We start from the raw sequence: 27,688 nt of genomic DNA on the forward strand, positions 1-27,688 counted from the left end.
CCCTTAAACCAAAAAATCAGAGGTCCGAGCTGCAGCAGACTGAGCTACAACACATTTGCTTCTATTATATAACATTTTTGCTCACGCCTCAGTACGTCAGAGAAGACTGAACAACTTAAGAAGTAGTGGCAGTGAGGGTTTAAAATTTTAGCTACATGCTTGTGTCATTGTGTAAAAACTAGATTGAGAATCTAAAAGCCAAAATAAGAGATAACAGATTATTAACACACATTATTTTATTGAGATATTAAAATGTAAGCCTTACATAAAGAACAACATTTAAACCTTATTTTATGCAACTGAATTAGACTTGTATTAATCTTGTGACAGCCACTGCAGCATTGATTGTGTTGCTGGTGTCGTTGAGCGCATGATTTAATTTTGCCAGTGTGTTTACCTGAGCGTCGCAGTGTCAGTGATGCCATGTGAATGTCATTGTCTCCTGCGGGCAGGCTGCCAGGGCATGTGGGACATCATCGCCTGCTGGCCTTCAGCCCGAGTGGGAGAGGTGGTGACGATAACCTGCCCCACGTACTTCAGCTACTTCAGTGACCAGCACCGAGGTAAACACCACACACAAGATTTAGCATTTATCTATCATTTCTATCATGTTTGATTAAAGACAATGGAATAAATGTGGTAGATACTGAAGATGAAATGTGTGGCCTGCATGCAAATGGACATTCAGAGTCATCAAACGGGTTTTATAGTTGCCTCCTGAGGACATTGGACAGATTATTAGAAAGCCTGAGGCGGATATTAGTTCATGAGCCTGGTGAACAGAATCATTACATCGTTGTTTATAAGACAAGTCTGTAAAATGTCATATTATTTCAACAAGCAAAAGAGAGAGACAGCTCTCCTTCTCTGTGCGCTAACAGCACCTTAAAGACAATGCTCAGGGAAAAGGTTACCCATCAGCATTGACCCTGTGAACTTGCTGTTTCAGAGAGAGATCTGGGAGTCCTCCAGGTACCTTAAACCCTGGATAAAAGTGAAGTCAAGTTACTGTAAACCGTGTGCAGCGTTGACATGAGCGCTGAGTCACAGCTTACAGTCAGGGTCTAAGAAAACACGCAGGAATCCAAGGAACAAGGAATCCAGCTCATCCTTTAACCTTTATTTTGGAGGCCGCTCAGACGAAAGCGGGAGGAGAGAGGATTCGCTGGCCTCAGATAAGAAAGAGAAACATCACCATGTTTTTGTGGACCACCGTCCTCGTCGGTTTCTACATTTTGAGGGTTTTCTTCTTGGCCTTTTTTAGACCACTGCTCGGAGTGCTATTAAAATCACAAACCTAAAGTTCTCCTTTTCGCAGTCGTGTCTGATTCTGACTGAAAACCTTGTGTCCTTGTCTTTGCCTTCGACACATTCAGCTCCTCCGCTGTCTGCAAATGTTCTTTGTTGCAGAACTGCAAAGCTTCAGAGGCAGCTAAATCTGCAAATGAAGGCGACAATATGCCATGAAATTATTTAAAAGTGTGATTAAATAGCCATTTTCCTACCTTCTTTGTGTTCTTGCCGCAGAGCCACATTTATACTTTACACAAGGACAAACTGCGCGTTGATGTGCTTGAATCTTTAGCACAGTGCGTTTTTTGTGTATTTGACCTTCATAGGTGATGAGTAGTTGCAAGTGATGCACAATTTATGCACTCGAACCTGTAAAAGTTTCTGTCCATACCTGCACAATAAGAAATCATGTCGTCCCCCAAACTACCAGGTTTTACTTTTGCTGACATTTTTGTGTTTTGGACAATAGTAGTGATTTATCATAACATTATGACCACTGACAGGTGAAGTGAATAACATGATTATCTTGCTACAATGGCACCTGTCAGTGGGTGGGATATGTTCGGCAGCAAGTGATCTCTATTTACAGATTCTTCATAGAAATGTAGAATCTGTTGGCAGGGGTGTGGATTTTAGGGACGGCAAGTGTTCTGGTTTCCATTTGTACCACGCTTGTAATCCGAGTAATATTGCGCCGTGTGCAGGAAAAACAGTCCGTGTGGAGCTGGAATGACATCCCGGGCTCCCATCAGCGGTCATCTGACGATGATTTAGCTTCTTATTAATCTCTATAAACAGACAACTGCAGCAAGTTCAGCTAACAATCCATTCTGGATAACGCAGTCACGCTGTGTCACGAAAGCCGTTTAGTGTTCAGATTTCCCGACTTCCTCGAATGCATCAGAAATGATCGATCCTGTTTCTTTTTCTGTAAACAGTGCAGCACGCAGAAAAGGAAGTCTTGACTGAAAGTCGTTTATCGCTAACCGCCGGCTACACGCCCGGCATGTTCACCGCTGTCCCCAGAGGTTTTGTCGTCGACAGGCTGTAGCCGATGGGATCCGAGATTGGACAGCAACATTGAACATTTTGTCCTCGAAGTTGATGTGTTGGAAGCAGGAAAAATGGGGCAGGTGTAAGAATGTGAGCGACTTTAACAAGGGCCCAATTGTGATGGCTAGACAAGGAAGAAGGTCGCTCACCTGGGGAAGACATGGCACCAGGATGCATTATGGGAAGAAGACAAGCCGGCGTATTATGTCCCTCCTTTAAATGCCTGTGGTGTGACTTCTCCCGTTTCATGTCCGCCTAATTATGCAGTTGTTTTGTTTTTAGGCTGATTGGTTCTTTTGAATATTTTCTACCGTTACTCTGTGGGAAACTCTCCGCTGGCTTTAAACAGCATGAGGTCTACAACCCTGAGGCGGTAATTCAGGTTTCCTTCTGTACACTTGACTTGAATTGAATATCGGGTTATTGAACTGAACACACATCAAAGCGAGGCAGACTGTGGAGCGGATCAGCACGGACACCTGTTTGGATGTTTTCTGCGCTGCTGCTGAATCTCTCCCTCAGATCCTTATTTTCCTCCTCAGAGTCTTTTTCAGATCTCTGCTGGAGGAGAGCAATTTAGTCTTTTCTACAACTCCCGGCTATTTCCCTCCATCGTCCTCTTTCCCCCCAGACTGAGAGACGTGCTAATACCCTGCTATTTACAACTATTGGACAGACGGGACTGATGGGGCTGTTTCATGACCTTACCCCATGGTGAAAGACAGAAAATATTCATAATTTTACAGTTGAATGGATTTCAGAGTTTTCACAGTAAGAGTATTTCTCTATCACATAAATATGAATGTATTATTCCTTTGTTTCATTATTTTTCTTTACTGCACCTCCTTGTGTTGACATTCGCTTGTTCTCACTGTTATTTCAAGGCTGCACTTTTTCCCACCTCAAGACGCAATGAAACGGTTCATTACTCTTTGATTGCTTCTTCACAAGAGAAACTCTTATTGTTTTTCCCAGATTCTTCGTCACGACTAGTTTCACTTTGATCTCGCAGTAAAAATGATGAACACGCCCTGTAAAGACATAAACACACCATGAATTAGCTCTACTCACCTTTTTATTTGGTCACTTTAAACTTTGCTGATGTGTTTCGCCTTACGTCAAAGTCTTAAAGGAACAGACGTTTCTGGGAAATACAGTTATATGAGTTAGATGTGAAGATTGAAACCACTCTCATGTCTGTTAACTATGAGGCTGCAACCAGTTAGCTTAGCATCAAGACTTGAAACAGAGGGAGACTAGCTAGCCTGGCCCAGAGCAAAAAGAACCCTTCCTCGCTAGTTAGCATTTTAAATTAAAGTGTTTTAGTCTCTGTGAAAGTAAAAATAAAGTTGTTGTAGTTGGGGTTAAAGTTAGTTATTAGAGGTCTTAAGCAGATTTTGTGACCCTTTAACGGCACAATGCTAGCTGTTTTTCCCTCCTATCAGCCTCAATGTTAAGCTAAATTTAGCTAGGCTAAGCTAGCTTAAGCTAATAGGCCTCTTATTTAATCAACCTGAGAGTGGTATTGATTTTCTCATGTAACTCATTGAAAGCTGGTGAATTAGCAAAATGTTTAACCTTTCTTTTCCACGTTTTTAAGGGGTAATTGGGGGTAAATCCAGATTGATTTGTAATTTAGCCTCCGGCCACTGCTTTGAAGACAACAAGGCTGTGAGGAGAAACTGTAGACTCCATGTGTTTCTGCTTTGTTTTGTCTCAATGCTTTAATTTTGATGTATTAACCTTCTATGTTTCGCATCCCAAATCCTGCTCCTACACACCTTTGCATTTCTGTGGGTCTAAAAGCCAATTCAGCCAGTGAACATTTAACATATGGTATCCCCACTGAGCCGTTTGTGCAGCTAACGTGTCTACTTAACAGGCATTAGCACTTCTGAGAGGTAGACACAGGGAAAACATGACACTTCAAAGATGGAGGATTGCACTTTTAAACCCCACATGCACCGATGGCAGCGTGAAGGAGGACGAGTTCGAAGCTTATGGCAATAGTCAGAAAAATGTAGGTCTGCTCTAAATGGACTTAAAATACTCCCACTCATAATCAGAGCAGAAGGATGGATGAACAAGTGGCTGCAATAAAAGTCTCAGTTTAAATTTCACTTATATATAATATTTTGTCTCATTCTCGCAGCGTGCTTTATTATCAGGGTCGATTTTTTAGTCATTTGAATTGTGAAAGTGTTTTTTATTAGACTTACAGTATCTAAAATGGTATTTATTGTCGGCATATCTAATTATAAAAAGCAATCTGGCTTTAATAAGAGCATCTTGTTTGTGAGACACACGCACATATTTTAATGTAATTGGAAGGCCTCAAACAGCATGTACAACACAACACCTGCTTTCCTGTTATTCAAGTAATTTGTGGTCTGATTCCTCCTCCAAGAATAAACATACTGAGGCAAAACAGAGTGACAGAGGACAACTTCCTGCTTTGTCATATATCATTAGCTTAAATTGTGTATGGACGTTTGGACAACTAAAGATGGTCTGTCATGTTAAGTATTCGCTATGATTGTGTTCTGACAGTGAAGTAAGACCTTTAAATTTCTATTTATAGTGAAATTCTTGTTCACTTACAACACCTGTCAGTTGAACCTGTATGTTATCTATTTACAACAGTTAGTCTGACCAAGTAATCTGATACAGTTTTAATAATCTTTGAGTAAACTACGAAGGTGCTGAAACATAAAAGGATTTCATTTTTGTGTTTGCAAAGATGTTCGCTGATCATGTGGTCGTGATTTTGTGTCTTTCAAACAAATTTATTATGAATTCATACATGTGAAAGTGACTACAATGCACGTCACAGGAAATGTTAGATGATTAAAGTTATAATCTCAAAGATTATTAAGTCATTATCTATCGCCGAATGAGGTAACACAATGGTGATCGTGCGACTTTCACGGGCGTCCAGTTAGTTACGCGTTTTCCATCAGCCAGCAGTGGTTGGTCTGCCAGAGAGGGTAGGCGGAGCTAAGCGGCTGCTTTTCCTGTCTCTGCAAGTGTTGCGAGTAAACAGTAATCTACTATGGCTGAACAAACAAAGAAAAGATGGATGACTACAGATACAACTTCAACAAGAAGTGAAAATCCAAAGAAAAACGAACAAATTTGACGCTCAGATGAAGGCAAACAGTCTAAAAAGGAAAGCGACCGTCAGCGAGGAAAATCAAGAGTCACAACCGGAGCCAACCGTGGACGTCACGCAGCTTCCACTGGTAAATCCATCCTAAAAAGAAGCAGCAGGTATGAGGATAAAACTTGAAGTTAATAACACCACACTCTGAAACCGTCTTTTGTCAGACTTGGCCGTGTAGGCGTCTTCAAACAAAAGCAAATGTCACTTTAAATTGAGATTCTTCTGTTCTTCCTTCTTTACTTTGATTCACTGTGAAGAACAAAACGTGTACGACCTTTCTCTATTGGATTGCAGCTCCTTTGCACAACTCTAATTTCTTTTTCTCTTTATTTCTTTATCTGCAGCTCCTCCTTTGTTTGCTTCACCTTTTAAGGTGGAAAAGCTTTTCCCTCGATTTATTCAGTTTGAGTTTTATGAAAGGAAGTTTGCACTGTCAATGTATGCACCGACAAGTCGAACATGGCCAAGACAAAGAAACTTCTATGGTATTGGTGAGGGTTTTCTGTAAAGGTGTCATAGAGCTTTAAAATAGATTATGTGTTCTCATTAATTTGAGTTTTTCCTCGTGAATGTATACCTTTTTATAATCTTAAAGTCCTTAGTGTATCACCCTGCACTGTAGTACATACAGTCATGGCCAGAAATATTGGCACCCCTGCACTTCTGTCTGATAATGCACCACTTCTCCCAGAAAATTGTTGCAATTACAAATGCTTTGGTATTCACATGTTTATTTATTTTGTTTGCATTGGAACAACACAAAAAAGCAGAGAAAAAAAGTCAAATCTGATATAATTCTACACAGAACTCCAAAAATGGATTGGACAAAATTATTGGCACCTTTTCAAAATTTTAAGAAATAATTGTATTTCAAGCGTGTGATGCTCCTTTAATTTGCATTTAAACTCACCTGTGGCAAGTAACAAGTGCTGGCAATATAGAAATCACATTTGCAGCCAGTTAAAATGGAGAAAAGTTGACTAAACCTTTGTGTTGTGTGTCTGTGTGTACCACACTGAGCATGGAGAAAAGAAAGAGCAAAGAATTGTCCGAGGATTTGAGAACCAAAATTGTGGAAAAGCATGGACAATCTCAAGGCTACAAGTCCATCTCCAGAGCTCTTAATGTTCCTGTGTCCACTGTGCGCAATGTCATCAAGACGTTTACAGCCCATGGTACTGTAGCTAACCTCCCTGGACGTGGATGGAAGAGAAAAATTGATAAAAGATTGCAACGAAGGATTGTTTGAATGGTGGATAAAGAACCTCAGTCAACTTCCAAACAAATTCAAGCTGACCTGCAGACACAGGGTACAACAGTGTCAGCTTGCACTATCAGTCGCCATCTGAATGAAATGGGACGCTATGGCAGGAGGCCCAGGAGGACCCCACTGCTGACACAGAGACATAAAAAAGCCAGACTGGAGTTTGCCTAAACTTACCCGAGGAAGCCAAAATCCTTCTGGGAGAACGTTCTGTGGACAGATGAGACCAAAGTAGAGCTTTTTGGTAAAGTCCATCATTGTACTGTTTACAGAAAACGAAATGAGGCCTTCAAAGAAAAGAACACGATCCCTACGGTCAAACATGGTGGAGGTTCACAGATGTTTTGGGGTTGCTTTGCTGCTTCTGGCACCGGATGCCTTGACTGTGTGTATGGCATCATGAAATCTAAAGACTACCAAAGAATTTTGGGGCACAGTGTAGGGCCCAGTGTCAGAAAGCTGGGTCTCCGTCAGAGGTCATGGGTCTTCCAGCAGGACAATGACCCAAAGCATACTTCAAAAAGCACCCAGAAATGGTTTAAGACAAAGTGCTGGAGAGTTCTGAAGTGGCCAGCAATGAGTCCAGATCTAAATCCCATAGAACACCTGTGGAGAGATCTCAAAACAGCAGTTGGGAGAAGGCACCCTTCAAATCTGAGAGACCTGGAGCAGTTGGCAAAAGAAGAGTGGTCCAAAATTCCAGTAGAGAGGTGTAAGAAACTCATTGATGGTTATAGGAAGTGATTGATTTCAGTTATATTTTCCAAAGGGTGTGCTACCAAATATTAAGTTGAGGGTGCCAATAATTTTGTCCAGTCCATTTTTGGAGTTCTGTGTAGAATTATATCAGATTTGACTTTTTTTCTCTGCTTTTTTGTGTTGTTCCAATGCAAATAAAAGAAATAAACATGTGAATACCAAAGCATTTGTAATTGCAACAATTTTCTGGGAGAAGTGGTGCATTATCTGACAGAAGTGCAGGGGTGCCAATATTTTTGGCCATGACTGTATATAGTACACCATCATAGTTGCCTAAGGTACAAAAACAAGCTTAATATCTCAGGCAAAAAGGAGTCATATTTAAAAATTATCGGGTTCCATTAGAATGCAGAGCAAATTCCCCGGGATCATAAGGTAAAGGCTCCATCATTTAGGACCCACAAGGACCTCTAATGATCACCATGCGACCAGCTGACTGACTGCTTCTCTGCTGTGAGACCAGATAAAAGCCAGCTGTGTTTACCACAAAGATCATCACAGCTGCTGCTGCTCGCACAGGACGCCGGTTAAGCACTAAAAAAACTCTCTCTGTCACACACAAGCTGTGGAAAAATGTGAGTCAGGAGGACGCAAAACTATCGGCTGTAGATTCCTGTCCGAGTGACAGATTTTCTTCCAAACAGGATGGGATCTGGAGTTTTTGTGCACTTACTACGACCCGTAACTATCTAGTCAATTTATTATTTTGTAGTGACTCACATAATTTTCATGCTATTAGTATTACTTTTTTTTTTTTTTTCCATTTAGCAGACCCTTTTGTCCAAAGTGATATACTTCTGAGAGTTAATACAACACAAGCTACAATCAAGACAGGAGGGAACGAAGCCAGTAAGAGCCAACAAAGAGCTTCAAGTGCGATCGGACACTGGTGCCACCCTCAATGTTGTCATCATCAATAGCATCAATATCAGTAAGGTCAGAGGTGCTCATAAAGAGCTGGGTCTTTAGCTTCTTCTTAAAGGTGAAAGGGACTCTGCGGACTGAAAGGAGTTTGGTAGCTCGTTCCACCACCTGGGGACGACTGAGGAGAAGAGTCTAGTTAGCGGCCCTGTTGTGATGGGAGTACCAGGCGCCTTTCATTAGCAGAGCGTAGTGGGCGGGACGGAGTGTAGACCTGGATGAGGGCGTTCAGGTAGGCAGGAGCTACAGGGTTTTGAATTTGATGCATGCGGCAACTGGGAGCCAGAGGAGGGATATGAGCAGTGGAGTGACGTGTTGTTTTGGGTTGACTGAAGACCAGTCGCGCTGCTGCGTTCTGGTCCTCCTGATGTTGTACAAGGAACAAGAAGGTGTTGTACGAGAAGGGCTTAAGTGTACAAACGTGCTTTCAACATGTGGCACGACTGATAATAAGGAGCTCATCCAATACACCAACACATGCAACGTGTTCTAAAACAGCATCTTTTCCAATTTTCCAACATGAGACAAATCAATCATTCATCATTTTTGTGCCATTTTGCAACTTAAGTGGATTTTTTTCCCTAGTCCCATTTAGTTTAGACATCAGTTGTGAGTGATTACCTACTTTGCATCTACAATCATAGAATTGCTCTGCTTCGTGGGTCTTTGAGTTAAATTTATGTTGGAATAAACCAAAAAGACAAAAACGACAACATGTATATCCTATTTACTTCTCGAATCTTTCATTAAACTTTTGTCTCTGTTGTTTTTGCTTAGGCTACTCACAGGGCTGTCAGGTAAAGTTCCCTCTTTGGGGGTCACTGTGTAAGGATGCCGCAGATCAAGACCGCCCTTGTCAGACCAATAGCAACATAACTTCTACTTTTAGAAGTTATGTAGAACTTTTTCAAATATTCAGAAGATTATGGAAACTGGGAAATTAAAGGCCTCATTATAAATGTATTAAAGTTCCGAATGTTGTAGAAAGCATAACTGAAAAGGCAGGAGGAGATTGGTGTCTGCTGGTTTCAGGTAAACTCAGTGAGCGATGTCGGGATTTCTGGAGACTTACCACTTCATAAAATCTCAAGAATGTAAAAGTAGACTCTCTGAAGGTTTAATGGTATTACCTCATGAGAAGAAGGTGCTGCAACCATGCAATATAATCTATGCAAATACTGCAGGAATTTACACACAGACTCAAGGAAATATAATGAGACAGGAACAGCTTGAGATAAACTCTCCTGCAGAGCCCGTCACTCAAACAAATCTGTCTAAATCCACAACTTCAAACCTCAACTTCTAAAACTCTTTCATGTCCCCGATTTGTCTCCTTCTTTATTTCTTTTGTACTTTCTCTTTTATGCACTTCTGTCCCTTCAAATTTAGATAATTTAGCAAAGTCATTTTACTCTCTTCATCACTAGTCATCTTCAGAATAAAGACCATCAATTAGCCCTGATTGTTCACGGCCCCCAGAATATGTTTTCAGGACTTTGTTGATCTCTGAATTTTTTGCCACCAAGAATTTGACATTTGTGGTTATGGGTGAAAAATCTACAATGTTTGATGGATTGGGATGAAATTTGGTAGAGCCATTGATATCCACCACAGGATCGAGCACAGCAAAGATTTTTTTATCATAGACTGTGTACAACAGTTGACCAACCCCCAGTGACATCATCCATTGGTTTGTGGACTTCTGTTTTCGGCCTCATGTTTAGCAATGTGACCGTTGCCATGTTGGTTTTTTGGAAGCCAGGGGGCAACTAACTATTCTGATAATCGATTAATCTGTCGATTATTTCTACAATTAATCTATTATTAATCAGATGAAAAGAAAAAAAGATCAATTTTTGTATTGGCATTATATTCAAAACAAACAAAATATTATATCTTGACAATTTGACATGAAAAAGCAAAGTACAGACAAGGCCTACCACAATAAAACAGGACATTGGGGATGCAGCCATAAACTGAGTATAACAGGTAAATGTAACTCACCAAAATATATTTAATCCGATATTGCTGATGTTTCTGTTGTGAATAAATTAGAGATTCACTTTAGGCTATTAGATATTCAAAAACTCCATCACGTTATGTTACACTCCAGTGTCTGTCCGACCGAATTTCAACTAAACACACGAATACAAGTTAATTTAACACAATGTGACGGACAGAAATACTTTCCGTCATTTCTCTCCATGTTGTGACGGTTTAATGAAGCCGTTTAATGAAGCTTTATCAAGAGTTATCGTAAATTAGCTTCCCCAGTGCCGTTAGCTTATCAACAGCTTTACTACCAGGGTATACTGTCCTCCGCTGCTTTATCAGCGGCCCAGCTATGGGCCCATTACAAAACACAGAGGACAGAAAATAGACAGGGTTTCAGTACGTTATGTTTGTTTTAAATGAATGAAAACGTAATCATGCGTTTGTCCGTGTAAACGGACACTAATCTACACCAATCTAACTTCCTGTAATTTATCACGAGAGCTACACAAGCCGCGGCATTGGCTGGCTGGCTGGCTTTTGTCAGAAATCCTAGATGGCTGCCAAACAGACCCTTCGGACAATATTTTGAGTTGGGAACATCAAAATTTGTTTACTAGACACCATGAGGATTATAAAAAACTAAGTAAGAAAAATATATCCATGGGGTGCATGGAGACCCTATCTTCCTACTAGACTAATGCTGATGGCTGATTAATTAGTTTGCTAATTAGATGGTTAACCACAGTGTTTCTGCAGTGTTTTTGTGGTGGTAGCTGACCAGAGTTATTTCAACCATAAAAGCTAAAAGATCAGACTAGTTGCTCCAACACACACAACTCTGGTTGGAGAGCGAGCTGAAAAAATGGAAATAGCCACATTGACAGTTTGAAGGACTGGGACGACCTCACCCTAAAATATGCATAGTTTTAAGCCTTAATATAATTTGAACGGGTGAGTTATATTAAGAAAAAACAATTAAAAACTACCCGTAAAGTTATCATGCGTGGAGAAATTGCTGTAAACCAAAATATTTTTTAGCACCAGGCAGTAAACATGTACAGACTTTCTGCTGTAAAGTCTGACATTTTGATATGGGACCTAATGGGGATTGACTCACTTTTGGTACCAGCCTCAAGTGGCCACTAGAGGAACCGCATTTTTTGGCAATTAGCTTCATTTCCAGCTCAGGAGGTTGCCTTTGATTTTTATTTTTCCAATACTTTACACTTTTATGATGAAATACCTGCAAAACTAATTACATTCCCTCCAGCCTAAACTGTACTTATATTTAATGCTAACACTTATCGTTCTTAACGGTTAACATGGTAAGCAATGTGGCTGCCACACATCAGCCTGAGTAAGGCCTCACAGAGCCTTGATAAGGCTGTAAACTTTTCTAGTTTTATCCTTCCGAGCATTTACTGCTCAGGGAAGGTTCAGAGTTCAGACAACACTTAAGTTCTTAAGTGACTTCCTCATTAAAGTAAAATGACTTCATGTCCTCTGTGGGTGCAAAGATGGACATCCATAACAGAAATCTATCGCACATGTCAGAAAACCGATCAGGGAAAACTGTGTATCTGTGATTGCAAGCGCTTATCGAGTTTCCAGGTTGGCAGAGACAAATACTTGTTAAACAGAAATCAATATCCAACTGAGCATCTGCAAGCTGATGACACCATGTCTGAAAAGGCTGTTTGGCTATAATAATAAGACGTCTGAAAACATTCAGTCAACTGTTTTGACATATGAATGTCTATCAATCATCAGTCGCCCCACTATCCTGAATCACTCTTGACTGAATGATAGCTGTTCTTTACTTCCTCCTCTGCCTATCTATTACAGCTGGGATGATCTCCCTCTTCCTCAGCTGTAAGTTTGGTGGTAAGCCGCAGCTGAAGAAGCTTTCTGTGGGAAAAGAGAAGTTGTTTGAGGTTACAATGACCCAGCTCGGTGGGGTCGTCTTTTCTCTGCGAATGGCTCCGTGCTCTGGCCGATGACGGTGCGCCGCTTGGGCTTTCTTCTGTCAAAAGCAAGAAAATGTCAAGGCAGCTGCTTGCATCAGAGGCTGAATCATCATTGACATCATCTTGTTGAAAAACGCCCCTGCTGCATCAGAATCCACACAGAAAGCTGGTGCTGGTAGTAATGACAATCTCCTGCGTCCTCGACCACGTCCCCTGCCTACGGTACTTTTGCTCTTGAATTAACTATTGTGAGTGTGTCAGTTTATCACGGCGCCACACTCACATGTGTCCGGGTTCGGCCTGCTCAGCCCGAGCCTCCTTACCTGTGTGTATCTTAAGTTAGCCTCACAAATACAATATGCTTTGTGTGCTCATCTCGTAGAGCTGTAAAGGACAGTACAGAGCATGATGCAGAGACCTTGAAGGAGAAGCAGTTCAGGCTTTTTGCAGGCCATCTGTGTAAGACTGCTACAGCTGTTACAATATACCGTTTGTGCACTGGCCTTGCGTCCAGGTGACAGTCGCTCTGCTTTCATCTGCTTCTCTGTCCTTCCCCTCTTTGCTATTCTGCAATGTTCCGCAGGCAGCGATAAATCTGTTGAAAAGACGCCGAGTTTAGCACCCAGGCTGCAAATGAACACTGTGTGCCCGAAAGATGACTTTACGCCGACTTCAGAAGGCGTTTTTTATTCAGGAGGATTCAGCCCGCGCTATCCTGGAGTACCGTGCTCGAAAACCCTCTGAAAGGTGCTTTGGTGAGAGGAGCGGAAGGTGGAGGATGTTGGTGAAATGAGACTTGTGCCTTGCGTGTTTCACATCCTCAAGTGCTTGGATAAGAGAACGCAGACCTCTTCCAAGGCCAATAATCCAGTCTTATATTATCGGACATTTTATGTCTGAATATATTTCCAATATATGTTTGTACTTCGCTGAAGCATCATCTCAGCTTTGCATTCATTGTGTAAAGAATGAAAGAAAACACTTCATGAACATTGCAGCCTGTTCATTATTATTGCTTGTTCCAAAATTGAATGGGTTCTTCCCATTGCCCCTGCTGCACCCTTTACCTACATGTCATTCAAACCCGCCAAGCAGCACAGAAAAATAACCTCTTTGCTGGAAGAAATAAGAGGGGATTCAGAAACATCACCCCAGCATGACGCTCAAATACATCACCAGCCTCTGACTGCAGCTCGGCTCTCGGTCACATTGAGGTTAAGGCCTCATTTGGGTTAAGCTGTTGACGTGAACCTCTGGTGCCCCACAAATGAATAAACCATGAGTAAAACCCATGAAGAAACAAATAACAGACTATTTCTGGGGCTCCTCTCAGAGCACAGTTCACCTGCGATTAATTCAAAAGGGAAATAATAATTTCTTACAGTAATGCCTCAGTAATTATGTCTTTCTCTGACTCTGCGACCGATTGTTTTAGTCAGCAACATAAAAAAATAAGGGCACAGTCTAATGAATTAGCAAAATATATCAGAATATATTGTAATAGACGGATTTGATAGGAAATAACTGCCCCAACATCAGAGGTCACATGACTCTAAACGGCCTACATCATTACAGAGGAGAAACAAAGGATATAGAGAAAGAAATGAACAATTAAACACTGAATATAGAGAAAATCTTTTATTCCGGCACAACGGATGACTCAGCCACAAACCTCTTAACTTGTTCAATGCCACAGAAAACTTTCAGAATTGTCTGAATATGTTGCTTTTTGAATGCAGCCTTGAACACAGATGGTCTTTAAAAGAAGATGGTGAAAAATGTTGAGTTCCTGTCAAGTTTTCCTCAACAATCTGCTACTGTTAACATTACGTTTATGTACAACTCAACAGCAAAGACGCATAAAACTGCTTGGATTCAGTTTTTTAATCAAAATGATGAGGAATTATTGTTAATTAATGTAATTAAACTGGCAGGCAGAGATATGTTGAGACCGAATTTCTCAATCAAAAAGTTCCCTAGGTAATTTAATAGTTAACAATCTAAACATCTGCTCTTGCAATCAATCATCTATTCATACAGAAAACCCAGCTTAATTCTATTTTTTTTTTGGTAATAATTGGGATTTGGTTCTTAGTTAAATACAGATAAAGGACTACAGTGGTTTAAAGCTAGAGACACACTGTATTAACCTCAAACTAAAGCCAACATCACTAACGTAAATGGAAGACCTCTAACTGCCTAAACTTAACCCAACACAGGGCTCAGGATCAGCCGACTTTTTGGGTTGTCTATCAACAGGCTGCTCGTAGCCTTTGTGGCGTTTTAATGTAGCAATTTTTATTTTGTTACTTTTTACAGCATCTTCTTTTTGAGTCAAAGAGCAGCTCCAGTCATGTTTTAAGACATTTAAAATGCTCTGCTTGAAATAATAAATTGTGTCTGATCTGTTTTTTCTGCAAAATCCTCCCAAGGCATCTCCTCCTTCTCCCTCATTTAAAATTTCCCAATCTGCATATTCCCCGCCCACTATGCAAGACCCCTCCCGTCGCGAAACAAAACACGTCTATGCCATCGTTTAGTGGCAACTTGTTGAAACTTAGCGAGCTTGAAATGTAGTAATTAGTAGTAGTAACGTTAACGTTAGTAGTCAGTAGTGAGTTTGCAAAAATTATGACGACAGTTACAGCTGGCTAGCGCATTGCCAAAGTGGTTGCCATAGGTTGAACATTATGATATGCATAGCGTCACACTGTCCATTAACAGGATTGGCTCCTTAGGTTTGTGACCTCTCAAACCTGCCAATCTGAAAACGTGTTGTTCAGCCTGTCCTTGGTACACTGCAGTTTAAAAGCAGACAGGCCCAGCCATGGAGATGATGCTGATGTTGTCTCTGATATGTCTTGTAGCACATGAAGAACACCACATGGAGATGTTTACAAGGTTAAACACTTGATTTTCACTGGAGGGGGGCTTTAAATAATAATATGGATATAATGATAGATTTATAAGTTGCCACTCTGTTGTGTTATTGTTGGCTGACCGCCGGGGTCAGCCCTACACATGGGTCTGTATGTGACTGACTGATTGACGGTACTTTCACAGCCATAGAGAGAGAGAGTTGCGAAATTGCAATGGCGGATCATGGAGCACATTGGACCTCCACTGACGCGACTCTCTGTCTATACAGTTCTGGATACTGTGTTCAGGGAGTAGGCGGGGCTGCTCCTCCGCTACTCGTCCACTTTCCTCACCTACATCCGCAGCGCACACCTGCTTTCAAACACGTTGTCATCGGCCTCATAAGGACAGTCCTTGTAACACATTGCCCACAAAAGCGCACATTGACCTGATGCGGTCAGCCACATACGAGGTTTTGACCTAGTCTTGTTAAATTCAAAAACTTACACAAAGGAATGTAACATCTGATTAATACCTTAATGAATAAAATAGATTTAACTACTAGACTAGACACGCCCCTGCTCAGGATGCAAATCCCAGCCTCTGTTGTCAAAGACGATCTTTGAGTTGATTACACACGTCACTACGATGCTATTGGGAAAACTATTTAGTCCTACGTAAACAGCACCTCTACTGTAAGAGACGGGCTTGTCTAACCAGGCTGGCCTAAGCTCGTTAATCTTTATTTGGATGAGTGACAAGAAGAGGATCAGAAAGTCAATATCTGTAACAGCCAAGCACCTCCTGCAGGCTCAGATAATGCAGGAGTCAATAATGGCTCGCATTAGTGGGAGTGAGTCATACAGGAGTTTGTAGAGTAGGAGGTTGTCTAGTATTTTTGCAGTGGTACAAGAAGCCGGGTCAGTGACAATGTCACTCTGTCTCACAGGAGAGCGTTGGACTGAATTATCTACCAGCTTTCTGAGCAGATAAAAGAGAAATCCACTTCCTGGGTGGTCATGACCCGTTTCTGTCTTTCATCTCCAGGTAACCTCTCCAAAACCTGCACAGCAGACGGCTGGACTGAGATGCATCCTTTTGACATCGCCATGAACTGTGGGTACAATATCAACGGCACCAGTGATGATGTGAGTAAACTGCAGAACAGATACCTGATGGTCCCGTTGTGAATGAACTCACAGCAGCACAGTGTGAAACCATCACAGGAGCCAGTGAGCGGGAAGAATTTAAGTAGAGCGTATTTTCCTTTCGCTGTGGGTGGGTGTTGTTACACTATCAGGAAAACAGCTTTATTGATTGCTTGTTTCACAACTCAAGTGCTTCACTCGTTTTTGTTTTTCACCTCCATAAGGTCTTTTTTTAAATAGTTTTCTTGACTGGTTTATTTAAAAGTAACACAACTGAATGTGCGGCGTAACCCTTTAAAGTTGTCTCACATTAGCGATTAAAATGTTTATAGCTTGAGAAATACCAGGAAGTATTTATTTAAAGAGTAGATTGCAGGAAATTTGCTTATTCTCTTTAGCGCAGAGATTGTTAGGAGAAAATGTACCCATTAAGTGTGCTGTACCTGTAGCTAGCGAGTGATTAGCTTAGCCTAGCTTTGGACGAAGACTGCAAGCAGGAAACGGCTAGCCTGGTACAGTCAAAAGGTGAAAAGTAAACTCACTAATACCAACTACTTATCACAGTGTACCCAAAATTACTTAAATAGAACACAAAATGTGTATGTGAAAAGGCAATTTAGGGTTTTACTTTGGGTTTCAAAGAGAAAAGTTTCTGTCTCTAATGGTCGCCTGTTAGCTTTAACAAAGTTATTGAACGTAGCTTCCTGTAGAAAACATGAATTGTCTTTTTTACATTCTCTTTAGTGTTTTAAGTGTGCTTTAAAGGTGTTGGTACCATTCTATAACTGGAGATAGCTTTCTTCTACTTAATGCAGCTTAGCTAATTGCATGCTAGCTCTAGTTTTATTCTATATCTGGGGTACGTTGGGCAACAGAAACAATTTTTACAAACTAAATTCAAACTTTATTACCTATTAATTTTATATGGCGAAATTCTGACCTAACAGTTGCCTCTACACAGGCATGCCCTACTCCACACCACCACATGAATTGTCTGGCTATTTAGCTGCTAAATGCTACACTACATTAGCCAGTAATCAGTACAGGGCTAACAGTGAGATTTATTGGTTATTTGGTGCTTGGAGTATCTAATTTTACAATGCAAAGCGTAATAATAAAAATACTGATTCTAGCCTTTTAAACCCAAAGGCACGAGGGAATTAATGAAGTTGAAAGAACGGCAAATAAGCGATTGTTAAACTCTTTCTTTGAGTTCTTATATAAACATATCAGGCACATGTCTTTGAAGCAAAACACACTTGATTTTCACTGACAAAGTCGAGTCTGTCGAATCTCCTGCCTCTGTTTTCAGGCATTTTGAGTCATTAGAGGTTATTCATGTTGCCTTCAGGGTCAGGAAGGGAGTAAGTTCATCCTTGTTCAGTTTAATGCAGAGAAAGCCAGTCTTGTTTGATGATGACGGTGGAGCAGGGTGAAGAGTGGATGCGCACTACAGGGTGGTAAAAGCTTTCACTTTGCTGCTGTCTGTCTGATTCAGCCTCATTAGTATGCCACATAGGAGCACAGCAGGGACCCGGCTGGTGAAATACTCTAAAAGGAATTCTATGTCCGCCTTTCTGCATACTTGATACCTCTGTGTGCCGCAGGAGGCACGACTCTAGATCTACATTTTCATCAAACACAAAGCATGCGCTTTCTTTGCAACAACATTGTGAAGCTTCCCTGAAGGCCTCTAAATGCCCATGTGCTGGAGCCGGTGCTTTCTAAACCACAATATGCTACGTCACTGTGTTAGCCGTTAGCTTGGAGTACATCTGCAGAGGAGGTTGTATTGATTTCAAAAAGTTTATGGACGAAACTAACTAACTAACTAACTAAACCTGCTGGATTACAATGTTTTTACTACAATTCAGAGATTAAGAAAGAAGAGGTGCTGAATGTTGTTACGCGACATCAACATGGCTTTTTTAAGGCACATCGTAATATGTTAAGTATAAACTGTAGTATTTATAAAAGCACTAACTAACTACGGGTTTTTGTTTTTTCTTTAGGGCAAGTTTTTCTGGCAAGTGAAGATCGGCTACACCATCGGCCACAGTGTCTCCCTCATCTCTCTCATCACAGCTATCGTGATTCTCTGCATCTTCAGGTGCGTGCAGATACAGAAAGACACCACACATCACCGCTGTTTTTTTCTTATAGTGGGTAGAGAAATATTTTTAAAAAAGGATGTGTTATTTGAGTTCCAATATTGACTTCCCGTTGGATAAACCTGTTTCCTGGCCTCATGTGGCCAGCTGTTCAGAAAAAGGATAAAAGGATTGAGTTAAGAACAAAAGAACAAAAGCAGGCCTCCCTTCAGGACCCCTGCGTGGAGCCTTCATATGAGCTATTTACCATAAAGCACACTGACATTGACGTCAGTCCTACTGGGCCGTACGACGGGGACAACATGACAGTTTCGGTGTCACACATCAAATGCTTTGAACTGGGATTTAATGACCTCCGATGTGCGCAGAGAAGAAATAGAAGGTTTATGTTAAACTTTAAAAAACAAGAAAAACGTTCAGAATGAAATCAATCAGACTTTTTGATCCTCTCATCCATCCTCTGTGTTTAGATCCTTTGATGGCCCATATCTGCGGCCGTTTGGAGATTAAACATCTGAAGTATGGTGGGATTAAAGTGACTGACGTGTTTCAGGGTTTGATCGTAACATCCTCAGAGGCAATGACAGTTTTGATGTGAAGAATGGCGAACGCTTCACCCTAAAGGACGATGAACAGACAACATATGCGTGTGCAACTTGCATAATACTGCGCAATTTCTTTATTGTCAGAGTTGTTCTACTTTAGGTGGTTCCCAACTTTTAAGATACAGAAAAGTAACAAGAAGATAAAACATGTCTAAAAGAGGAAGTATGGTATAGATTTGTGCTTGTATTTATTCTTCTGTGCTGCATTTACTTGCACTGAAAACACTGTAAATTGAGCACTTTCGCTGTGCTCGCTTCATCTCCTTAATTTCTAAGCTCATTAGTAGTTACTCACTAAGTAATTTAACGTAACAAGTATTTTCTTCCCACATTTCAACAGTCAGTGCTCTACTCTATACAAACTCCTTTGTTTTCAGGGCCACAGAGAGGAAGGGAAACACTTCTTGTAGAACATTGCTGGCGTTTTTCATACGTCCCTCTGTTGTCTGTCCCTGCAGCTACACTGTGTGATACCGATTTAATCACAGATCTGATCTACTTTTCATGTTTTACACCAAAAACTGCACCAGCTGTGAAGGTTTGGACATCTGAGAGTTTTGTTGGGACCAAAGTCAGGATGATAAAAAAAATGTGCGAAAGTGTGACATCATGGTAACCAACAGCCCTGAGCCTACAGAGCACCTCTGACAGAGCAGTGGGCAGCAAACAAAGCTAAGTGGCCCACTGCAGTAAGAGGTGTTTATGACTAGGCAGAGTGTCTGTCACCTTTGTGGGCTGCATGGCGGTGCAGTTCCAGAGGTTCCTGGTTTGAATCCCTACTCCTAACCTCCTGGTACTCCGGCTTCCTCCCACAGTCCAAAGATGCTCATTAGGTTCATTGGTGACTCTAAAAATTGCCTGTAGGTGTGAATGTGAGTGGTTGTCTGTCTCTATGTGTCAGCCCTGTGATTGACAGGATGTATCCCGTTTCTTGCCCAATGACAGCTGGGAGAGGCTCCTGAACAGTGTAAGGCCATGTCATATACATAGGTGTTTTTCCAAACATATAGCTTTCAGTTTCGTCACTGAAAACGGTTTAAAACTCTGGTCAGGGTAAAGACTTTTACAAAACTCAGTTTCCACGGAGACGCGTGGACAGGGAAATGATGTCAGGCTGTGCGCCGTTATCTACTTTGTGAGGCGTCACAATTGAGGCTACATTCCTTGCAAAATGGCGCGACAAAAAAAGGTGATGCTTCTTACCATGCTAACAGAACTTCTTATAGTTACTCGTCCACTATATTGAGGAACAGAGGCCTCAAGATGCACTACGGAGGCCACTGCACACACATGTTTTCCTTCTCTTATTTGCATGACTGGGTTATATCACTGCCTCTTGGTGTGGCATTCTCATAACAGCAACTATGTACTTGATTCTAATTGGTTAATTACGGCATTCCGAGGTCTACTATTTCTCAATAACAAACCGTTGCTATGAAGAACAGACTGTTGCTAGGGATGCGGCGGCTCTAATCACACAGTCTAGAGGACTAACTGTTATCATTATCAATCCTCTGGAAAATGAGGAGTCTGGAAAATGTTGACGTTGGTTTGTTTACAGAGGGAAGGAGGAGGAAGGATAAGAGACAAAACAGCGAGAGAGAGCAAAACGATGCAAAAACTGAAGGCTAAGACAGAGAGATCTACAAAACTGAAGACAGCACATGAAGTAAACATGAAACGGAACACAGTACGGGATATGGCGGTGTTTAAAGATGGTGAATGAAAAAGAAAATGTCAACAGACTCTAACGGTTGAAATGTCCCATTTTTTAAAGTGTTACCTTTCCTTTCTAAGAGCTTCTACAGCATTTTCTTCCCTCTTGCCCTGCTGTTATTTCAGACACGTCAGACAAATGCAGCCACCAAAAGTCTGGTTAAAATGTTAATGGGGTTTGAATGAGGTTAAGGGAACCTGGCAGTTCTGGTTTCACTACCGCCTTCGGTATAGAGTAGGTGTTAATGCCAAATCTGTTAGCTGTGCAACGTAATTTGCTGGTGATAAATAATAAATGAAAACAAAGAGATTAGAAATGTACGACCTGTGGTGACACATCTTGTTGAAGGGATCATAGGTGTTTAAAGAGCTGTAGCAGCCGAAGAAAGCTTCATTTAATGAAACCTTGGAATGCCGTAATTAACAGTGAGAATAAAATCTGGATAACCACACATGCTGTGACAGAATGTGAACAAGCTCTCTCGGCTGTCAAATGAAACTTTAAAGATCCCTGCAGCGATATTTAGGGATCGGGCACGTGTTGCATCAGCTTAAGTCTTTACACATTAGCCGACATTTGTGCCCCTCTCTCCTTAATCATGCTATCTTCTTTATGAGGATGTCAAGATTCAAAATTTGATGCTTGAGGATTTCTGATCGGTCATTTGGTAATCCACACAAAACCATACGCACCAACGACCCCACACACATGATAAAGGGAACTAATGAGCCTTATTATGATTAACTTGTTCTTTTATTATCTGTCATTTTAAGCTATTAACTCCAAGGACATTGGATAATAGGCATGAAGGCCCTCTTGATTGAATTGTGTCCGCCTTCGTCTTGATCTGTATCCTTGCATCTCTTTCTGTGCGTCCCAGGAAGCTCCACTGCACGAGGAACTACATCCACATGCATCTGTTCGTGTCATTCATCCTGAAGGCCATCGCTGTGTTCGTCAAGGATGTTGTCCTGTACGAGGTCGGGGAGGTGGACAACTGCTCCTCGGGTTCGGTGAGTTAATTATCCAAGACGCCGCTGTTTGTGGCGGGTGTTTGGAGATGAACGACACGGGGTTTCTTGGTGTCCTTGAGCCGTGAAAGTCTCCAAGAAGCTCAGCAAGAGGACGTGACTCACAGGGTGCGCAGACGTAACGCAGAGCTGCTAATTAACAGCATCAAGCGTCCTAATGAGAGATCTCCGCAGCTCAGCCGGGGATGGAAAGATGGATTAGTGTTGTGCAGATGTTTGACAGTCAGTGTTGCAAGGATAGAATCAAGGCAAGGTTTAGAATAATATCATTTTGTCAGGGTTTTACAGACAAACAAGGTCAACATGAGTTGCAGGACAACTTGACAAGGACTGCCCAGGCCACTTAATTTCCCAGCAGTGCGCAGCACTTAGGCACAATATCCATTCACATAGTTAGGTGGGTCCTAATTGATGACCTCACGTGAACGCCCTTTTTAAAGAGTACCCAAATAAAGTCAACAAGAGCTTAATTGTTTGTGTTGCGCTTGTGTCCTGCATATTCCTAAAATAACATGTATAATTAGACAGCCAGAAGGTTTTTAAGCATTATAAGACAGACAGAAAGGGACGGCCTGAACCAGAACAATTATTGCCTTGCTTAAGGCACTGTGGAGGTGTCCTTGAGCAAGGTACCGAATCCCCCAACTGCTCGCGGCGCATGTCCATGTGCAGCCCCCTCACTCTGACATCTCTCCATAAGTGCTTGTCCATAAAATCCTGTGTGTGCATGCGGGCCTTTGTGTGTGAGTGAAAAAGTTGAATTGCCCTTCGGGGAATAATAAAGTCTACCTTCTTCTTCTTCTATTGCTAGCCACGGCCTTAGTTCATAAGACACTCAGGGGGGAATGCACTGAAGGATTGCGCGGCTTTTGCATCTGCTAAACTTGTCCGCCCACTAAACTTGTGCAAATGACAAAAAGACTCAATTCTCCAAGCACACGCGGAAGGTTAAATACACCCCAAAGTGCGCTGCAGAGCAAACAGCTCTATGAATTAGACACATTTTGCCACAGGGCTCATTTCAAACGGCAGCGCTAACAGCACCGCGCAGTTACAGTGAAAATATTACCTCCTGCAGAGAGCTGGTGGTAACAGTGGCGCAGTATTATAAGGAAGTTTCCATTGATCATGAGGACAATGTGATAGTATATTGTCATTATTTTTATAATTGGGAGACCAATCCGGGCAGGGCTGTCCGAAGCTCAACCCCAGCACACGAGCACACCTTGTCCACATGTGTGGAGACGGTCTGCAGCATGGCGGGGATTATTATGTGGACGAGCTGCTGTTGCGTGCTCGTTTAAAAAAAGCTGCGTTTCAGACCAAGAATTAAGGGCTATTATAAACTATTATTACTATTATGCACTAAAACTGTGGATCATCTGCTCCATTAATCTGTAAAAACTTGTACATGTCTTTGACAGATATCCTATTTAGACTTATTTGCATCACCTCCCATCCAAAGAGCGACTCTGCTGTATTATGATTCAGAATGACTTCGGTTATAGACTGCCGCAGGTTGGGACCACAGTGTGAGTGATGGTCCTGCTAACAAGGCTGATTGAGACAGATTGTAGCTTTGATTATGACTCCGCGGGATGACGCTGGCTGTGACTGCTGCTGTGATTATGGCTGTGGTTGTGCCTTAGTCATAATGATTCTGGCTGTGACAGAAAGATTAAAATTGGTGTAGCACTGACGGCATGCTGGGGGAGTGCTAATTTAAAGTCTTTGGTGGAAAGTGTAGTAGGCGTAATACGTGACAATTATTACCTCGACCAGAGTTGAGGTCTGAACCACAGGGCGTGGACTCCAACCTGATACTGTGGTATGATAGTGCTGCACTTTGTACACTCACCAACCACCACCTTAAGAATCCAGCGCAGTGCATGAATGTAGTGTTTCCTTAACTCATAGCCACTGTCTTTGAACATTCAGCCAGCCAATATAGTGTCACCAAAGTGTAAAGGGGGTGGTGAAAGGGGTCCTGTAATAAACACTAGCAATTTCTTTAAGACAGGGTTTGCAGAGGTTGTGTGCGGGCAGTGAATTGACCTTGTTGTTCAGGCTAAGTGTTGTATTCACACCATATTCACAATCACAAATAGCACCCTAGCATAATTTCCTCTATTGTGGGAAGCTCTAATGCTGTTATAATGTAATGCTCTGTTCCAGGTTTTAAGTCGTATTTATTTAGGGAAGCGATAACGATAAGGTAACATCCGTTTTCTATACAATTATTTTTACCTGACCGATGTTATGTTATGATGTAATGTTTTATCATCCTTCCCCTTGTCCACTGCGCTTGGATGGCCGCCATAGGTTAGAGAATTTTTCAGGCCAGAGAGATCACATGGCCCAAAATCTTTGCTGTGATTGGAGCATTTCTGATGCATGTGGACCGGAAGAGGTCGCTGCTGACACTTCCAGATCTGAGGAGGTTGACCTTTTTCAATGTAAAAGTGTACAGTCAATATTGACCATTGACTGTTGATGTCGATGTAACAGTTGATACGTGTATCACCACCTTTAGCCACAGTTAAACAAAAGCTAACATTAGCCTTTAGCCACTTACCTGAAGTGTTAGCTAGGAAGTGGCTGAAAGCTACTATTAAAGTTAAGTCATGTTACATGATACAATAGGAAAGATGTACATTTCTTAGCTAATGTAGGCTAATGTAAGCTAGGATTTATAAGCTATTTACTTTGTAGCTTATTTAATGTTAGCTAGGAAGTGGTTTAATACTAGCATTAGCTGTTGTCTAACGGTAGATAAAGGGCTATCAAATATGTTGATTAAAATTTAAATATGTCAGTATTTATGAGAAGCCATGAAGTGAGAACAATTTGTTAGCTTGCCTTAGTTTGTAGGACTTACAACATGGAACGCAGAAGTACGACATAACAGCACTTGAGCTTTTCACCCTGAGCGTGAAGTCAGAGGAAAATAGCCGCTGTGTCAATAGTGTGAACTGAAACTGCTGTGGCCTTTATACCTCTCAAGCAGCAGAATAATCATTAAATAAAACAGCATTGAACAGCAGCTGAAGATGTGAAGCCACTGGAGCAAGGCTGCCCTTACATAATTACAGGCTTACAGCCCATTTATGTTTGGAGTTCTATCAAACCACAGTGTTTAGATGTACTTCTGTCAGCCGCCCCGACACATACCGCTGAACCACAGACCCCTGAGGCCGCAGATAGGCCTCCGAACACGATGTTTACATTACATGACCTGACCACACGACGAGAGGAGCCTCACAGTGTGTTTATTAGCGCACTCTGGCCCGCCTCTGTTGTGATAATGGAGCTATTGGGTTGGCAGGAGCCAGCTGCACGCTTGGTTCATTACCCTTCATCTACAGTTGGATGTTTTCTGCAGTGATGCATTAGATTAATTCATGATATTATAGATGTAGTGAAGCCTATAACAAATGCATTATTTAGCTACCTGTGCATTGGTCACAGTGTGTATGTGTGTGTTGCATCAGTCATCTACATGCCACTATTTGCAGGCTTTTAAATGTAGCTACAGGGAACCATTTGTACTGATTTGCACACAGCAGAGCAGAAAACGTCTAGACACCTCATCTGGGTCTATTTTCATCCCCTCAGTGCTACCGGGAATCAATGTGTATCTGCTACCAAACCCAAATCTGCTTTAATAAGCTTTACCTCCTTGTACAAGACGTACATCCAGAAAACAAACAGGAGGTACATTTTTCGAGGATGTGTACATTATCACTTGTAGCCCAGGTGTGTTTGATTCAAGAAGCAAACATCTACTTGAGGCATGAGTCATAATATCATTAAAATAGAAGAAGTATGCAGATCTTTGATTTAGGTTTAAGTAGCAATACTGCAAAGACCTTAACTCCACGTGACACCACTTCGATTTTACCTGAAGTCAGAGCTTGGTGGGGGATTAGCAGCAGTCAGATAAACGTGGTGGAGAAAAAAAAACATATTTGCTTTTGAAATGTGTTCGGATTTAATTTGATCCCTGTTAAATACAAACTGCATTATACAGAGTAAATTAAGGGGTAATTGAATTTATTAAACCCCTTGAGATTTACCATTTCGTTTTCGAGGGGGTCCCAACGGAGATCAACTTCACAATGTGACATTAAAAGCAATTTTAAACGTAGTAAATGATGAAATGGACCTAATACGAACATGTAAATTATTCCAATCCACAGGAGATAAACCTAAAAGCTTTTTTGACATGTTCAATTTAAATTCAATAGAAATGGAATACATTTTAATAAAATCTGAATCCAGTGCATGCGTCTTCTCACACTAATAGATGGCCATTTAAGTGCCTCATAAATTGTACAATGATGAGGACAAATCTGCAGAGTCTATTGTATGCTGTGTAAAGAAGAAAGAGGTCTGAGGTCTTTAAATGCAATTTGATAGATAACATCACCGTAGCCCAGAATTGGAAGAATCACTTGAGAAGCAAGTTTCTTGCAAACACTGAGAGTAAAACTATAAGAGATGGGTTTATCCATCCATCCATCCATAATCTATACCACTTATCCTGTTCAGGGTCGCGGGGGGCTGGAGCCTATCCCAGCTGTCGTTGGGTGAAAGGCGGGGTACACCCTGGACTGGTCGCCAGTCAATCACAGGGCCGAGATGGGTTTAAAACATTGATATTAAAGTTGCCTGTGGGCAACACATAGTCAATATGTGATTTGAATATCAGAATCAGAATCAAGTTTATTGTCAAGTAGGTTTACACATACAAGAAATTTGACTTAAAAAGTTTAAAGTTATCAACTTCATTCATCATTACAGGTAATTACAACAGACGTCAGGTTTGGATTTGAGTTTCTTTTTGGTACCAAATATCATCATAGTGGACTTTGTTTTGTTGAGTTGTAGTTTACTGGATAAAATCCAGGCTGTTGGAGAGAGGCTTAAATTTGTGATAAATCAGGTTTGGATGTATATGAGATACTACATTATACATAGATAGATATACATAGAAGATGTTATACAGAGAACAGTCTAGACCTGCTCTATATGAAAGGCGTCATGAGATAACTGTTGTTGTTATTTGGTGCCATTTAAATAAAGATTTATTGGTTGAAATTAAATTAAATAAAATGTCTCATGTAAATTATATACAAAACCCTCAAAATGTCTCTTTTATTTACCAGTTTTGGAAAAGCAAAGTTGTAAAAGGAGCCGCAGTATCATTCCGACACACAGGTGAAACATTCCGGCTCTAAACTCTGAATAAAAAGCAGTTTGACGTCCACTTCTTTAGTCCTCATCAATGATTTATGATGCTCGTGTAATCACGAAGAGTCCTGCTCCTCTGCAGGCGCTCGAGCTGCGGACACCTGAGTGCATTTTTCATGTCACTTGTTTGCTCGTTCATCAGTGTTAGCCCTTTATGATGAGACATATGATGAGGCTTTTACATCACGACCTGTGTGTCCATCTTTGATGTCTGTGGATCTCTGAATGAAAACGCTGCACATGTTCCACTCTGTCTGTTTTGCGTCTTTGTGTACGTCTCTATCCTCCGAACGTATCCCTCCATAATGTGCTTACGTCCATTCCTAATAGCACTCTGTCCTTTTCAGCCTCCTCTCTATTTATCCCAGGTCTCACACAGTCGCTCTCGCAGGGTCCTTTTTTAAAATGGGCACCATATTGATTTTTCTCATCTGAGTGATGCCCTCGCTGTCGGATCTCTGGGGCGCTCTTCCCTGAACAGCTTGTAACCTCGGACCTACACAGAGAGAGTGTTTTCTGTGAACTGAAAAGGCTGTAAAAAGAGCTAAA

General features: G+C 41.4%; 1 protein-coding gene across 1 annotated transcript in view; it reads left to right on the plus strand.

The window, feature by feature from the left end:
• Positions 1-27,688, plus strand: part of vipr1b (vasoactive intestinal peptide receptor 1b) — a 46,995-nt gene that overhangs the window by 10,533 nt on the left and 8,774 nt on the right. Inside the window, exons 3-6 of the mRNA XM_069667147.1 lie at positions 453-563; positions 16,322-16,422; positions 18,435-18,532; positions 21,736-21,868. Coding sequence (XP_069523248.1) covers positions 453-563; positions 16,322-16,422; positions 18,435-18,532; positions 21,736-21,868 — 443 coding nt within the window. The remainder of the gene's footprint in view (positions 1-452; positions 564-16,321; positions 16,423-18,434; positions 18,533-21,735; positions 21,869-27,688) is intronic.

This window comes from Semicossyphus pulcher, unplaced genomic scaffold, assembly GCF_022749685.1.
Source record: "Semicossyphus pulcher isolate SPU_LCO1_2020_fin unplaced genomic scaffold, fSemPul1.0.p SCAF_18, whole genome shotgun sequence".
Classification (NCBI taxonomy): Eukaryota; Metazoa; Chordata; class Actinopteri; order Labriformes; family Labridae; genus Semicossyphus; species Semicossyphus pulcher.